The sequence below is a fragment of the Labeo rohita genome, chromosome 23 (genome assembly GCF_022985175.1).
Source record: "Labeo rohita strain BAU-BD-2019 chromosome 23, IGBB_LRoh.1.0, whole genome shotgun sequence".
Taxonomy (NCBI): domain Eukaryota; kingdom Metazoa; phylum Chordata; class Actinopteri; order Cypriniformes; family Cyprinidae; genus Labeo; species Labeo rohita.
This window is the reverse complement of record NC_066891.1, coordinates 29,763,483-29,780,014: the sequence shown is the minus strand read 5'-3', so window position 1 is coordinate 29,780,014 and position 16,532 is coordinate 29,763,483. Positions and strand designations below refer to the sequence as shown.

General features: G+C 37.7%; 1 protein-coding gene across 1 annotated transcript in view; it reads left to right on the top strand.

Moving 5' to 3' along the window:
* The first annotated feature begins 1,207 nt into the window (after positions 1-1,207).
* Positions 1,208-16,532, top strand: part of snai1b (snail family zinc finger 1b) — a 478,512-nt gene continuing 463,187 nt past the window's right edge. The window contains exons 1-3 of the mRNA XM_051096299.1: positions 1,208-1,758; positions 2,252-2,797; positions 5,247-6,264. Of these exons, the coding sequence (XP_050952256.1) occupies positions 1,683-1,758; positions 2,252-2,797; positions 5,247-5,428 (804 nt within the window). The 5' untranslated portion in view covers positions 1,208-1,682 and the 3' untranslated portion in view covers positions 5,429-6,264. The remainder of the gene's footprint in view (positions 1,759-2,251; positions 2,798-5,246; positions 6,265-16,532) is intronic.

Here is a 16,532-nt window from a genome sequence, read left to right as displayed (position 1 = left end):
CGCCTCTCATGTCCCGCAGTGTCCATGCTGGAAATCAGTTTAATGTGTGTCCTCTGATCCCGGACATGAAGGATAAATAGGAGCTTGTGCTCGCAATGATTGTTAAATGACGTGCAATTGTGCTTTGTGTCCAATTTAAGTCTGTGTATTCCGCCCTTTATAGGAGTGACCGGGGCTAGTTGTCACAAGCTGAAGTTGTGTATCACAAGGCTGTGTTGATGGTCTAGTCAAACATATATATGTGACCCTGGACCACAAAACCAATCTTAAGTAGCACGGGTATATTTGTAGCAATAGCCAAAAACTGTTACATTGTATAAGTCAAAATGATCGATTTTTCTTTTATGCCAAAGATCATTAGGATATCAAGTAAAGATCATGTTCCTTAAAGATATTTAGTAAATTTCCTACCGTAAATATATCAAAACTTATTTTTTGACTAGTAATATGCATGGCTAAGAACTTCATTTGGACAACTTTTAAGGCGATTTTCTTATTTGTTTTTTTATTTTTTTTTATTTTTGCACCCTCAGATTCCAGATATTCAAATAGTTGTATCTTGGCCAAATATTGTCCTATCATAACACACCATACGTCAATGGAAAGCGTATTATCTGCTTTCAGATGTGCAAATACTCAATTAAAAGAAACTGAGCCTTATGACTTGTGGTCCAGGGTTATATAGGGCCTATACGTTTTCAAAAGCAGTTTTAAATTAATAAGCTAATTAATACAATTTAATCATGTAATACTCAGCTACAGCCTATAATAAAGACACACTGTAATAATGATTTTTTGAAGAACACAATAAAACATGAGTGAAAATCTGAGTGAAAATTCTTTCTACACCATTTTTTTTGTCCATTGTAGATTTTAAGGTTAAAGTGTGTTTTCAGGACAAGAATAACTTGTCAGATGTGTTTAAAATGTAATTTATATTTAATTTATATTTAATTTAATTTTTATAAATTATAGTACATGTAGGTCAAAACAATGGCTTTGCTGTTTCCTTCATTGTTTTGTTTTTCATTTGGACAACTTTAGTCTATATTTTATTCAGTTTAGTTTATTTTTGTGTCTTTAAACTGGAATTAAAATAGCTGAGCATAAAGTAATTAAGAAAGTAATAAAATTGCAATGTTTAACGAACAGTTTAACGTATGTATTTATAATAATCAAACATTTCTTCCACAACCACCAATATATTATTCTGCACGACGTTTAACGCTGCCGAGCAAAGCAGCTCATTAACATAGATTTTAACAGTATTTATCTGTTGTTTTACAGCGGTTCATCCAATCAGATCTGCTCATTCAATGTAGAATCTTAAGTTTTATAAATATAACTCAGGTATAGAGAATATAAGCTGGATGCTGTGGTGTTTTCCCCGCGGGCACCTGCGGGAGGTTGGGTTTCAGGCAGTGGGTGTTTAAAGGGGCGTGGCTAGAGATCGGGCCCCGCCCCCTACACAGCCCAGCCTCATATGAAGAGACCCGTGTGGGCTGAATGGCAGTAGTTCATGTGCGACTATCAGAAATCTTTCCGTCCGCTCTGAGCGCAAAGATAACTGGACATCTGAAGCAGACACTGATTTTAAAGGGATTCGCGCTGCAGCTTTTCCAGAGACTCAATCTACAGTTTATCTAAAACTTTCGCTAAAATTTGGGGAGGATTATTACAAAATGCCACGTTCATTTCTTGTCAAGAAATATTTCTCCAACAAGAAGCCAAACTACAGTGAACTGGAGAGTCAAACTGGTGAGTGTGCCTTTGAGAGATATTTGTTTATGTTTGTTATTGTATACAGTATCAGTATGTGTATTAAAACATTATGATTAGCCAAAACCTCAAAGTTGCTGATGTTTTATTTTTTCATACTTTTCATTGTTGTTCTTTCATATTTTCAGTATGTATGCTGTTATTTTTAATTGTTTTGTTTATTTTAAATATATAATTATATTATTTTAAAATAGATTTAAATTATAATGATTTTTTTCCCACTTTTTCACAATGGGCTCTGCTAAAATGCTTCAGCTGTAGTATTTAAAAAAATGAATTTTATTAAGATATTTCAAAAAGTATCTTTTAGTCAGAGCATGCACATGGAGTTTGGAGTAGATATTCAGTAGTTGCTAACCAAATAAAGTTTGTTTTTGAAAAGGTATAAAACAGAAAAGTATTTGCTTAAACAATGTGAAGCATTTCATGTAGTCCAACAACTGTCTAAACAGGCACTTTTTCTTTCCCCCAGACCAACGCTATGCAGTCGTCCCACAATGCTTCGCTCTGGATGACTTCCCAACCAGAGAGGGCGATTCAGTGGTGCCCACCTATCCCTCCATGCTTGTGTGGACCGCCAGTGCCTTACCACTTACCTTCACACCAGTGTCACCCAGCATTCCCTCCCCTCCTGGGCCATTAGACCTGAGCTCTCAGTCCAGCTCCAGCAGCAGTGGAGAGGAGGACGACTGCCGTACATCCGACCCTCCCAGCCCAGACCCCTCTGACCGCTTCCAGTGCGCCCACTGCGGCAAGTCCTGCAGCAGCCCGGCCGCGCTTTCTCGCCATCAGCTCACGCACTGCACCGCCAGCCCGCAGACGGTCATTACCGCTAAAGGAACCACCAGCACAACCACCAGAGCGGCCTTTCACTGCAAGCACTGTCCCAAAGAATACAACAGTCTGGGTGCGCTCAAGATGCACATCCGCTCACACACACTCCCCTGTGTGTGCACCACCTGTGGAAAGGCCTTCTCCAGACCATGGTTACTGCGAGGACACATTCGCACACATACTGGTGAGTTAGATGATGCACTGAGGTTGTTAGTGGTGCATGCAAAGTCAGCCCTTAAAGGGATAGCTCACCTTCAGTTGCTGGTCCCCATCGACTTGCACAGTGTTTTTTCCTTACTATGGAAGTTAATGGGGACCAGCAACTGAAGGTGAACTATTTCTTTAACTTTGAAGTTTTAAAAACTCATCCTGCACTGTTTGTGGCATGGAAACTAATGATAAGTCTTGTACTCTCTCATCAACAAGCCCCAAATTGTGCAGCTTATGAAGAAAAGGTGTCCTATTACTTTTCCAAGCCACCAGATTTATGATTGTTTCTTTGTTTAAGGTAAATTCTAGGCACGATTAAAACAGGGGTATGGGTTAGTCTTATTACTTGAGTTAAAACTGTACATTTGTTATATTTAGTTTTTCACCTCATGTCATAGTCATTTAAATTTAATGAACTGGGTAACTTCTGCATGATACTAAAAGGATAAATTTAAAGAATGTGGCAAAATTACCTTTAAAGCTGGCAATGTGTATAATATCTATGGAAATAACATTCCCATTCATGTCAATGGCAGTTGCTTGGCTGGTGCATCTATCAGCAGATGCTAACTAGTAAAATCTTGAATATCTGCATAAAGGACTCCTAAAAAGTCATATCTAGAGACAAGTACAGTCAAACCAAAGTGTATTCAGACACCTTAATCATTTCTCACATTATCACAGTTTATTCGCTATAGTTTATAAAATTGTAATAAAATATGACAAGAACTCAAGAGTTAAATTGGCAGAACAAATTAATTTTGATAATCACAAATGAATTACAGTCAAACCTAAATGTATTCAGACACCTTCAAAGTTTCTCACATTATCACAGTTTATTTTCATATTCGTTTAGAAAATGGTAATAAAATATGACAGGAGCTCAAAGAGTTAATCTGTGTCAGAACAAATTTGTCTTGATAATGTCAGATAACTTTCATAGATATGTAATAAAACATGGTCAGGTCAAAGTGTCAAATCAAAATTTTTAGTCCCAAATTTGTATAAATTTACTGGCAGTCCACTGTATGAAGAATTTTTGGCTAAAATATCTCACAGTTTACTTAATCTTGTTCCATACTTGAGTTAAAAAGTTATGTTTGGTATATTCAATCTTTAATCTCATGTCATAGTCATTTAAATTTAGTGAATTTGGTAACTTCTGCGTGACACTAAAAGGATAAATGTGAGAAATGTGGCAAAATTATTTAATAGCTGACAAGATCTGTAATATCTGTACAAATAACGTTCTCAGTCTTGTCAATAGTGGTTGCTTGGCTGGTGCATCTATCAGTAGGGGCTAACGGGTAAAATCTTGAACATTCGCATAAAGGACTCCCAAAAAGTCATGTACAGTCGAACCAAAATGCATTCACACACCGTCAGCATTTCTTACATTATCACAGTTTATTCGCTATAGTTTAGAAAATGGTAATAAAATGTGACAAGAACTTAAGAGTTAAACTGTCAGAACAAATTCATCTTGAAAATTAAAAATGAATTACAGTCAAACCAAAATTTATTCAGACACCTTGAAAGTTTCTCACATTATCACATTATCACATTATCACCTAAAATCGAAATTTTAGTCCCAAATTTTTTATCAGTTTTACTGGTAGTCCACTGTATGAAGAATTTTTGGGTATAATATGTCACAGTTTACTTAATTTTGCTATCCTCACTGTAGTGTCCTGCACCCACAAGTAAAAAATAAAAAAAATTATATCTGGTGTCTGAATATGAAGACTTTTGTCCACACAACTTATTAATTTGTTTTCTTGTTCACAATTAAAACAAGGATGTGGATTAGTCTTGGTCACAATGTAACTGAAATGAGGGAACAAATTAGAATAGCATGGACACAATTTAACTAAAACGAAGGAACAAATTGATAAATTAAGAAGCTCAAATTCTTATATCCTTTTTTTATTTAACATGTTGTGTGAGGCTCCATATTCGAGTTAAAAAGTTATGTTTGTTATATTCCATCTTTAATCTCATGCCTTAGTAATTTAGATTTGACGAACTGGGTAACTTCTGCTTGATACTAAAAGAATAAATTTAAAGAATATGGCAAAATTACCTTCAAAGCTGGCAATTTCTGTAATATCTGTAGAAATAACATTCCCATTCTTGTCAATGACAGTTGCTTGGCTGGTGCATCTATCAGCAGAGGCTAACTTGTAAAATCTTGAATATCTGCATAAAGCTCTCCCACAAAGTCATATTTAGAGAGAAGAAACATAGGGATGGGCTCTTTCAAGCAAACACCTAGCTAAACCCTAGCAAACAAACGAAAAAATCAACCTATCAGAGTTGCAGTTTTAAAGGTTCACCTTTTCTTGCAGAATCTAGTGCAGAAACTGTAGAGGTTGTATATATGTGTGTATACTAAAAACAAAATTCTTCATCTCTGCTTTAAGGTGAACGTCCCTTCTCGTGCCCCCACTGTAACCGTGCATTCGCTGACCGCTCAAACCTTCGAGCTCACCTGCAGACCCACTCCGAAGTGAAGAAGTACCAGTGTGGAACGTGCTCCCGTACCTTCAGCCGCATGTCCCTCCTGCACAAACACACCCTCTCCGGCTGCTGTCCATCTGCCTAGAGGACAAGACAGCTGCTTCCCGTCTTGAGCTGGGACGGCTTTGAGCCATAAGTGAATCTTTGGACTCGTAGAGAATGTGCTGAATGTACTGCCTTATCTTTGCTTCCACAAGCCAAAGAAGAGATGTTGTTTTTTACCAGTATTCGTTTTATATGCATTCACACAACAGTGTCTACAGCAACAGCCTGTTAAATGTAGACTGCAGATTTTTGTCGTGGGAAGGGGGTCCGCGGACTGGCTCTCGGTGGATTCCCAAGATGCACCTCGGTGCCGGCTGGTCCGGGACTGTGAGGGGGCAGCTGCTACAAAGCGTGTGTGGTGAGAGGTCATCTCTCACCAAGATCTCCACAGACGTGCAGGGATGTATTGAGACAGCTGTTGCAGCGCAGGCCTGTCGACAAATGCATTGGCTCTATCTCTAGACCGATGGCTGAAAAGCACACCAAAGACCTGTTTTAATAAGAAGTTCAATTAGGCTTTGGAATTTGGCTCTGTAATCCGAGCTTCGAGGTATTACATCATTCGGCGTCTCCTGAATGTTTTTATATTCTTAAAGACTGAATAAGGTGTCAAAAACACAAAAGGAAGGTCATTGCTTTTAGATCTTGTTTATATGCAAAGTTTACTCCAAGTCATCTGAACAGAAGAGAATCTGCAAAGCCTGTGTCATCTGGTCGTCTACGAACGTATTTTTTCCAAAGCCACAATGATATATGAAGCTGCCTGTCTACATATTGTTTATATGTAGGATTTATAACACAAACCAAATTCTATGCAATCTTTTTTAAGCAAAGATGAGTTTAAGTGTATTTTCACTTGCTGTTTTTTTCAATAAAGTAATTTATGTCCTTTGTTTAACAGAAAGGTGTCTAATTTGTGTTTTTTATGAAGGCGGGACGTCTTAAAGGAATAGTTTACCCTTAAATTAATATTCTGTATGCATTTACATAACCTCAGGTCATTCCAAACCAGTATAACTTCATATGTCCTCATTTACATTCAATGCAAAAAATAGATATGTACACATATTTAGAAGTACATGGGGTAATTTTATGTGACAGAATCTTTCTTTCATATCATTCAGGCCTGATTACATTCAAACAAACTGCGTTTCTCCAGGTTCGACATCAAATATGGTTGATTCTTAGCCATTTTATTTGAGCTGTGCCTTTCTTAAACATTTTGAAATGAACACAAACCAGCAGAATTTTGAAAGATTACTGAAAAAAAGAAATGTGACACTGGACCAGTCATAATTTATACATAATCTGAATAAATAAATAAGCTTTCCATTGATGTATGGATTGTTATGATTTTCAACTATTTGAAAATCTGAAATCTGAGGTTGCAAAGAAATCAAAATATTGAGAAAATCACAGTTAAAGTTGTCCAGCAATGCATATTACTAATCAAAAATTACGTTTTAAGTAGGAAATTTACAAAATATCTTCATGGAACTTGATCTTTACTTAATATCCTAATGATTTTTGGCATAAAATAAAAATCTATCAATTTAACCCATACAATGCATTGTTGGCTATTGCTACACATATACCCATGCTACTTAAGACTGGTTTTGTGGTTCAGGGTCACAAATGTGAACTTTTTCTTGAATGCATGAATTTATGGAATTTACTCTGAGTAGATATGGTGCAATAAATATATAGTGTCTGCGTCTAGACGCAGTCAGATATTTTGAGTGATGGTCAGAACACCTGCATGCACTTTTTCTGCTTAGCCTAACGCTAATACAACACTAACCCAGTTTAGCTGACACATGGCCAACAAATGTTCACGTCTGAGACACCGCAGGTGGAAAAAGACCAAAAGGGAGGCAGAAGACTTAGAGACGACGAAGAGAAACGGGCCAGTCTGCACCATTAAGACCAGTGGATCCAGCTCTTAGCTCCAGAACCTCAATCTGTCAAATAGATAGATACGCCTCCCCGAGGGGAAATTTAATAAATGTGGGAAATGCCAGCAATCTGTGCTCCGAATGTGGCCAGAGTTTTGAGGTTTTAGGTTTTGTAGACCTCCTCCGCAGCTCACCCTTTCTCTAGGAAGCCGAATCCACAAAGCCCTTGTGACCTGCGCTGACGCCAACCAGTCTTGCTAGAGTAACGATGCACTTCCTCTGCTGATTTGGAGGCTCAAAGCTGTGGGATTTTGGTGGGGGAAGCTCGTTGTAGGGGGGAGGGCACGCTTAAAGGAATATTCCAGGCTCAGTGCAATTTAAGCTCTATCGACAGTATCTGCGGCATACTTTATCTACAACATCTGTGACCACTAAAAATGCTTACTCCTTAAGTATAGAGCCCAACACGTGACATGCTGGGGAAAAAACAAACAATATATCGGGGGCATGAATTAAGAATTTGCTATCACAACTTGTATTAATTCATACCCTCATTTTAGTTAATGTTGGACTAAATTGTTCCTTGTCAGTGCTGGGTAGTAACTGATGACATGTAATCTGGATTACATAATCATAATCACTTGAGTACTCATACTTGTTGAGTACTTGAACTATATTACTTTTATAATGCTCATAATCAGATTATAGTTACTTTTAATGGATTATAAGAATAAATATTATTCACACAGTCCTACTGTGTGTCATACCGTTTAGCTTTGACTATATTCACAATGAAGAATGGTCATGTAAATACATTTGCAAACCAAACTTCTGAATTTGATGAGAAAAAGCGCTTCTCAAGCAATTAATGTGGCTTTTTTATCAAATTACAAACCTGCAGCAGTTTTTACATTAAGCCCAGTTTGGGAAACCCTGTTGTAATGCGTTTAATACACTTTGTTACTTTAAAGTAATCTAAAATTTAGTCAGAATACATTACCTAAAATGAGTAACTTAGAGTTTGTGACTAACTACAGTTTTCATCATGTAATGTGTAATCAGTGACAGAACAGACTGCAATTTGTAAGTAATCAACCTAGCACTGTCCCTTGTTTTAGCTACATCGTGGCACAATTAAAACAATATTTTTCACTTTTTTGGCCACATGTCTTGTGTCGGTCTACGTACTTCAGTTTAAAAAGTGAAGTTTCGTATATTCAGTCTTTCATCTTATGTCATGGCCATTTAAACTGTGAACTTGGTAATTTTTGCATGATATATCCACCTTATGCCCAATGACCAATGCATGAATTATGGGTATAACTTCCTTTAAGATGTAAACAATCAGTGAAAAGCTCACTCTATGAATGCAATAATACATAAAAAGCAAAACTGGGTACTATGAGATGACATTATTCTACTCACCCTTCAACCATCAACGATTAAAATGACATTGAAAAGTGTAAAAGCATAAACAAGGTACTTTTAACAAACTATGAATAACCCCAAAAGTGCAATTCTTTCCATAGCAATAACAGATGGGTGAAATAAAACTGTAATAATATATATCTGTATTATGTAGTAACATACATTGCCTTAATTAAAAAAATGTTCAGTAATTTAAGCATTGTGTGATACTATTTCAAAGTGATTTCCGTCATTTTGACAGACAATAAATGATTTACCCGTGAAAGAGATGTGAAGATTTGAGGAGAAAAATGAGAGATTTGTAGTGCATTCCAGGGAATTATTAATGGGATATATTGTTAATTAAATCGGGAGAATATTGTCCTTTTTCATACTATTATAGCGAAATGCAAAGGGAAAAAAGGATTTAGTGCTGTCAAATCGATTAATCACGATTAATCACATCCAAAATAAAAGTTGTGCATGTGCAAAGGCAAACACTGCTGTAAAATATGTAATAGCATATATATATACACACACATATATATGTGTGTGTGTGTGTGTGTAACTGTAAAGTTTCTGTATGAGTGAAACTGTTTTCTGTGGTAAACATCAACTTACTCATTTAAGGTACTTTTTATACTGTGTCATTTAAATAGCAAACCGAGAAACTGAAGTCTGTGTATGTTTGGGTGTACGTAGGCTGACATGGTCAGATATGATTGGTGTTCAGTAGACAAAAATCATTTCGGCTTTCGGTTTTGATGTGGTTGGCCTGAATTGGAGACATAAAGTCAGACATAGTAGACATGGAGGATTGAGTGGGCCCCTCAAACCCACGGAGTCATGTTCACACAGAGATGACAACTGTGTGTGGGTGGCTGGATGGATGACAGTGGGTGATGTCATTGTCTTTCAACCTTCGAAGCAGCACAAATCTGCAAGAATGCCCCGTAAAACCAAAGAATGTCCCCTTGTACCTGTGAGGGGGTGAGATAATGTGTCTGTAATTGACAGCGGTACAGTGTGGTATGAGTTGCCCTCTCTTCTTTTTTTGTGCCCTGCTGGAACAAACATATCCGAGGGCATTTCAGTTGCATACATTACATATATACAGTTTTATGCAAAAGTTTGGGAACCGCTACAATACAATTTACCTTGATCTTCAAATTTAAAAAGTTTTCACCCCCTGACTCTTAATGTATTGAGTTTTCTTCTGGAGCATCAGTGAGTGTTTGAACCTTTTTTAATAGTTCTGTTTGAGTCCCTGAGTTGTCCTCAGTGCGAAAAGATGGATCTCAAAATGATACAGTCACTGCTGGAAAGGGTTCAAATATGCAAAAGATGCTGGAAAACCAAAAAATCTGCAAGACATGGAGGATTTTTTTTAAAGAAGAGTGCTCAGTTTAACTGTTCAGAACAAACAAGGGACTCATGAACAACCATCACAAAACAAAAAACAGTCGTAGATCATCCAGGTAACCACACACAGTATTAAGAACTAAGGGTTCCCAAACTTTTGAAGGGGGTTATTTTAATAATTTCAGCTATTTTTTTTGTTGTGGACTATATGTAAACATCTTTTATGTAAAATATCTTACTCAGGACAGTACTAAATAAAAATAACATGCATTTTGCATGATCTCTCTTATTTTGTTAAAATTATTCAATTTTCACAGATTCTGCAAGGGATTTGCAAATTTTCACATGCCACTGTACAATCAACTTCAACAGTTTCTTGTGCCATAAATAGAAAACCTTATTCCTATAGCTGACCTAGTTTAACCTCACTTTTTTCTTTCACTTGGTCTTTCATTCCCTCCTTTCCTCTCTGGGCTGAAGGAGCCCATTGGACACAGGAAACGGCCTGTCAGTCACATATAAACACTGGCCTTGCTGCTGCACTGATAAAAAACATCTGAGGCATCTGGGTAGAGAGAAGCGTCCTGCTAGCTAGAGCCAACTAGAAAGAGTGCTGAAAATGACAGGAATAGCTTGGCCAAAATTAAAAGTTCTGTCATCATTTACTCATCCTGATGTTTCAAACCCAAAAGACTCTCTGTGAAACACAAACGGAGATTAGACTTTCGCTATTAGAATTTCCCTATAATTTGACAAGGGATGGAGCTGTCAAGGTCCAGGAAGCACTAAAGTATCATAAAGTAGTCCATATGGTTCATCCACTTTATTCCAAGTCTTTGTGTGAAGTAGAGGTTCAAATTTAAGTTATTCACCAATCATTTTTGACATTAATGACAGGCAAAAACCAGTGGTTGAGACCAGAAAGCGAGGTAAATGAAGTTGAAACCAAGACATGAAAGTACTGTTTTGGACTGTCATGCAGGTTTGGAGTGATGATTTTCATTTTTGGGTGATCTGTCCCTTCTCTGTCCGTTCGTTGGCCTTTTATGTGGATTTTTGGTCATTTACACTGCTCTGAAATCAGTTTCACATTTGGAGACTAAGATGCTAGTTTGAAGTGGGAAAACTGGTCATAGATATTCAGTATGCGGGCCTTTGGCCCAACTCTAGTCTCTGTGTTCAACGGTGGCCGTACATTGCCTTTAAAAGGGCATATTTGAGCAGTATGTTCGTGTCTTTTCATGTTTGAGGTGGTGGTTTAGAGAGCTGAGTCATAGGGATCATGTTTGAGCCAGGAGCTGTTATGATGGTTTGGATTACTAACAGAGTTCTGGGTGACTTTGCTCTTGTGTGGGGATTACCCACATACTTTGGCTTCTAGCTTTCTTCTTCCAATTTTCTTTCTTGCTTTTCCAGATTCAATTCCTCTTTGGAAGCCGCCACCGCTCCCTGCCATAGTATTGGTCTTATTTCCCTAATAGTTGTTTCCTCAAATGTTCCCACTCATGTTGAACATGAGTAATATCTTAGCAGGTACCTTTCTGTCATCACTTAGTCACGCTCATGTCATTTCAAACCTGTATGACTTACTCTCTTACATGGAACACAAAAGAAGAATATTTGAGTGTTTGTGAAGTTAATCCTAGTTACAAGTAAACTACACTCTTAAAAATAAAGGCTCCAAAGGGGTGTTTTTGCAGTGATGCCATAGAACAGTGGTTCTCAACTCCAGTCCTCACATTTTGCACATTTTGTATATTTCTGAATCTGACACACTCAGTTCAGTTCATGGATCTTTCTCCTAACGAGCTGATGATCTGAATCAGGTGTGTTAAATGAGGAAGACATACAAAATGTGCAGAGCAGTGGGTCCCAAGGACTGGAGTTGAGAACCACTGCCATAGAAGAACCATTTTTGGTCCCCAAAGAACCTTTCAGTCAACAGTTCTGAAAAGAGCCATTTTGAAGATCATTTTAAAAATCTAAACAAGAACTTTTTCTGCATTTGAAAGGTTCCATGGATGTTCAAGGTTCATCAGTTGTAGTGACAGAAGTGTCAAATGTCATGCAGTCTGGTCACTTGATGTACGAAAACCAACAAGGTCTTTGAGATTTGTGTTTCCATATTGAGCTATATTCCAAAATGGTGACCAATTCAAATATCAGGCCTATTATAATCTCAGTCCAAGTCTCCTAAGTTTTGAACATCAGATCCATCCATCCAATTTCTGAAACGTTTGCTTGTGCAGTGGTTCCTCCAACACTGCATGTCTCCTTCCAGACCCACCTGACTCAGGTCATCATTTTATTAGAAAAGACTTTAGGACCTAAAATGGGTGTGTCAGACAGCAGAGACATTCATAATGTGCAGTGCTGGGGGGCTCCAGGAACGTGGTTGGGAATCACTGTCTTAGCTGGTGGCTGAAATGCTGGAGCCTTTTTAAATATGTTTAAATGTTTTAACAACGCAATGTAAAAATGACATTTACAGATGCATAAAAGTGGGTCTGAAGGCAAAGGTTTTTACTATTTTCAGACAACCTAGAAGCATTCTACAGCATTCATCCAGGCCTGTTCCTGGAGATCTACCTTCGTGCAAAGTTAATCTCCAACTTGGCAAACACACCAGCTAATTAAGATCTCCAGGAACACTTGATAATTACAGACAGGTGTGTTGAACAGTGTTGAATGTAACTCTTGAAACAGGAGCTGCATCCAAAAACTGGAAAATGCTGCCTTCAGAGGACACATTTCAAGGTAGGAAGGCATCAAGGCACATTCAAATCCTGTGTTAACTTCTCTTCCTGCTTCCTGAGATACCTTCATCTAGTTGATTTTTGTAGATGTATCCTTTGCTGCCTTTGATATTCCACAATCCTGTGCATTCCATTTCATGATGGTTGAGCAAAAAATAAAGAATAAAAATAAAGATGACATCTGAAAGCATTTGGTGATCAGTTTGTGTGTAAGTGTATGTTTCTGACCAACTTTTTGCACTTCTGCATTATTTCTAGTGAGAAACTAGTATTATAGCAATTAAGCATGTTATATGGGTTTTCATAAGTTTGTAATGTAGTTATCCTTCAATGTAAACAGTCTGCATAGTTGTTAATAAAAAAGTGCATTATACATAAAGATATTGTCTCTTAAATACTCCCTCATTTTTGATCAAACAGATAAAAGTAATACATCTTTCGAATCTGTAAAGACTACATGTATTTGTGTGCACTCACAGTAACAACGAAACATTGTGCTGTTGTAAAATAATGAAAGCAAACAGTATGCGCTTTCTGCCATCTTGGTCTCTGTAAACTTGAGCGCGTCACTTCGAAACTCGGTGTATACTTGCCTTACAGACATAAAATATACAGGTGCATCTCAATAAATTAGAATGTCATGGAAAAGTTCATTTATTTCAGTAATTCAACTCAAATTGTGAAACCCGTGAATTAAATAAATTCAATGCACACAGACTGAAGTAGTTTAAATCTTTGGTTCTTTTAATTGTGATGATTTTGGCTCACTTTTTACAAAAACCCACCAATTCACTGTCTCAACAAATTAGAATATAGTGACATGCCAATCAGCTAATCAACTCAAAACACCTTCAAAGGTTTCCTGAGTTTTCAAAATGGTCTCTCAGTTTGGTTCAGTAGGCTACACAATCATGGGGAAGACTGCTGACCTGACAGTTGTCCAGAAGACAGTCACTGACACCCTTCACAAGGAGGGTAAGCCGCAAACATTCATTGCCAAAGAAGCTGGCTGTTCACAGAGTGCTGTATCCAAGCATGTTAACAGAAATTTGAGTGGAAGGAAAAAGTGTGGAAGAATAAGATGCACAAGAGAACCGCAGCCTTGAGAGGCTTGTCAAGCAAAATCGATTCAAGAATTTGGGTGAACTTCACAAGGAATGGACTGAGGCTGGGGTCAAGGCATCAAGAGCCACCACACATAGACGTGTCAAGGAATTTAGCTACAGTTGTCGTATTCCTCTTGTTAAGCCACTCCTGAACCACAGACGACGTCAGAGGCGTCTTACCTGGGCTAAGGAGAAGAAGAAATGGACTGTTGCCCAGTGGCCCAAAGTCCTCTTTTCAGATGAGAGCAAGTTTTGTATTTCATTTGGAAACCAAGGTCCTAGAGTCTGCAGGAAGGGTGGAGAAGCTCAGAGCCCAAGTTGCTTGAAGTCCAGTGTTAAGTTTCCACAGTCTGTGATGATTTGGGGTGCAATGTCATCTGCTGGTGTTGGTCCACCGTGTTTTTTTGAAAACCAAAGTCACTGCACTCGTTTACCAAGAAATTTTAGAGCACTTCATGCTTCCTTCTGCTGACCAGCTTTTTAAAGATGCCGATTTCATTTTCCAGCAGTATTTGGCACCTGCCCACACTGCCAAAAGCACCAAAAGTTGGTTAAATGACCATGGTGTTGGTGTGCTTGACTGGCCAGCAAACTCACCAGACCTGAACCCCATAGAGAATCTATGGGGTATTGTCAAGAGGAAAATGACAAACAAGAGACCAACAAATGCAGATGAGCTGAAGGCCACTGTCAAAGAAACCTGGGCTTCCAAATCACCTCAGCAGTGCCACAGACTGATCACCTGCATGCCACGCTGAATTGAGGCAGTAACTAAAGCAAAAGGAGCCCCTACCAAGAACTGAGTACATATACAGTAAATAAACATACTTTCCAGAAGGCCAACAATTCACTAAAAATGTTTTTTTTTATTGGTCTTATGAAGTATTCTAATTTGTTGAGATAGTGAATTGGTGGGTTTTTGTTAAAAGTGAGCCAAAATCATCACAATTAAAAAAACCAAAGACTTAAACTACTTCAGTCTGTGTGCACTGAATTTATTTAATACACAAGTTTCACAATTTGAGTTGAATTACTGAAATAAATGAACTTTTCCACAACATTCTAATTTATTGAGATGCACCTGTATATAGAGAGAGTGAAATGGCTACTTTTAAATGAATCAATTCAAATAGAAAACAAATATTCTTATGTAATTAGTATGAAACATGCATGCAGGTGCGGAGATGGTGAGTCAGCGTCGACTTCATCTCTTAATTAAAATGTTAATGCAGTTTCCTTGCTGTTTTTCCTTGACACATTCATAATCATTACTTCTGCTGGTGTGCTGTGGCAAGTTTTATGTGTGCGCTCGAGTGCTTATTAGGCTATGTAGACAATTAAAGGCTCATTATTGTGATTTAAATGGTTTATTAATAAATGTGCGTTTAGTTGACTAATGCTTAAAATGAACGACTCCTAGTCGATCACAAAAATCTTTAGTCAAGGGCAGCCATAGTGTTTATATCATGTTGAGAAGACGCTGTGTTTTGCACTGTGAAAGCAATTTTATTTTGTTTTCATTGCCGAAACATGATGATGTTAAGAATCAGTGGGTAAAATTATTATTATTTTTTACCACAGCAATACAATTCAAGCTTTTGTTTTGTGCTCGTCATTTTACAGAGGACTTTCTAATCTTGCTTTTTATCTTGGCTTCTAATCTTCTTTATTTGGACTAAGAAACATCTCCAAACCACAACCTGTAAGACCTTATGCTCAAAGCTGATTCAAACGAGCTGTTTCGAAATCATTGACAAATTACTCTATGTACAGTATAAAGAGAAAATTGGTGTTTTCTGACCTTAGATGCATTTAAACCTGTTATAGGGGACTCTAACACAATATTTGGACACTTTAAAAAACCATATGAGCTGCTCTTTAAATGTTCGCTTAGTTATCACCAAAGCTTGTTCCATTTTGTTGTAAATCATTAAACCGTTAAGCTGCTTCAGAAGCATGTCTAAAATTTGTCAGGTGCCGTCATGTGCAAATGCTGCCTGTAAAGTCATTCCCAGATAAGGCAGTAAGACAACAAGTCAGCTGCCTAGGTTTTTGGATGCAAGCAGGAACAGGAATGAACACTCCTGACCTAGGCCATCTGGGGCTGTGTTTCACTTTGTATTTTATACCCTTCCCCTACTTTCTTATTGACTCATGTATGTCATTGACTACACTGCATGAGTGTCCACTACTGGTGGAACCATTGTAGTGGGCTGAATTTGAACATCCTAAGCCCTTGATCACTTGGAATCTGCTTTCGAGTTGATGTATTATTCACAACGTAACACAATTTGTTTGTATTTTACAAGGTGGCTAATTCATACAAATTTGACTCATTTTTTTTTACAATTTGTGTAGAATCCAGTGATGGGTATGTTTAGGGACAGGGTTTGAGGTAGGTCATATGTTCGAATTCATACGAATTGGGGAATCGCAAAATATGTATGACTTAGCAAAAATTAGCCACATCGTAAAATAGGTATGAATTGACATGAGGTCAGGTTGTGACATCTCAATCATGTTACGTTGTGCTATATGGAGTGGCGTGAAGTCAAAATCACTCCCTCACTCCAAATTGAGAGGTCGAGGGTTGGTTTGAAAACCTCTCTCATCCACTT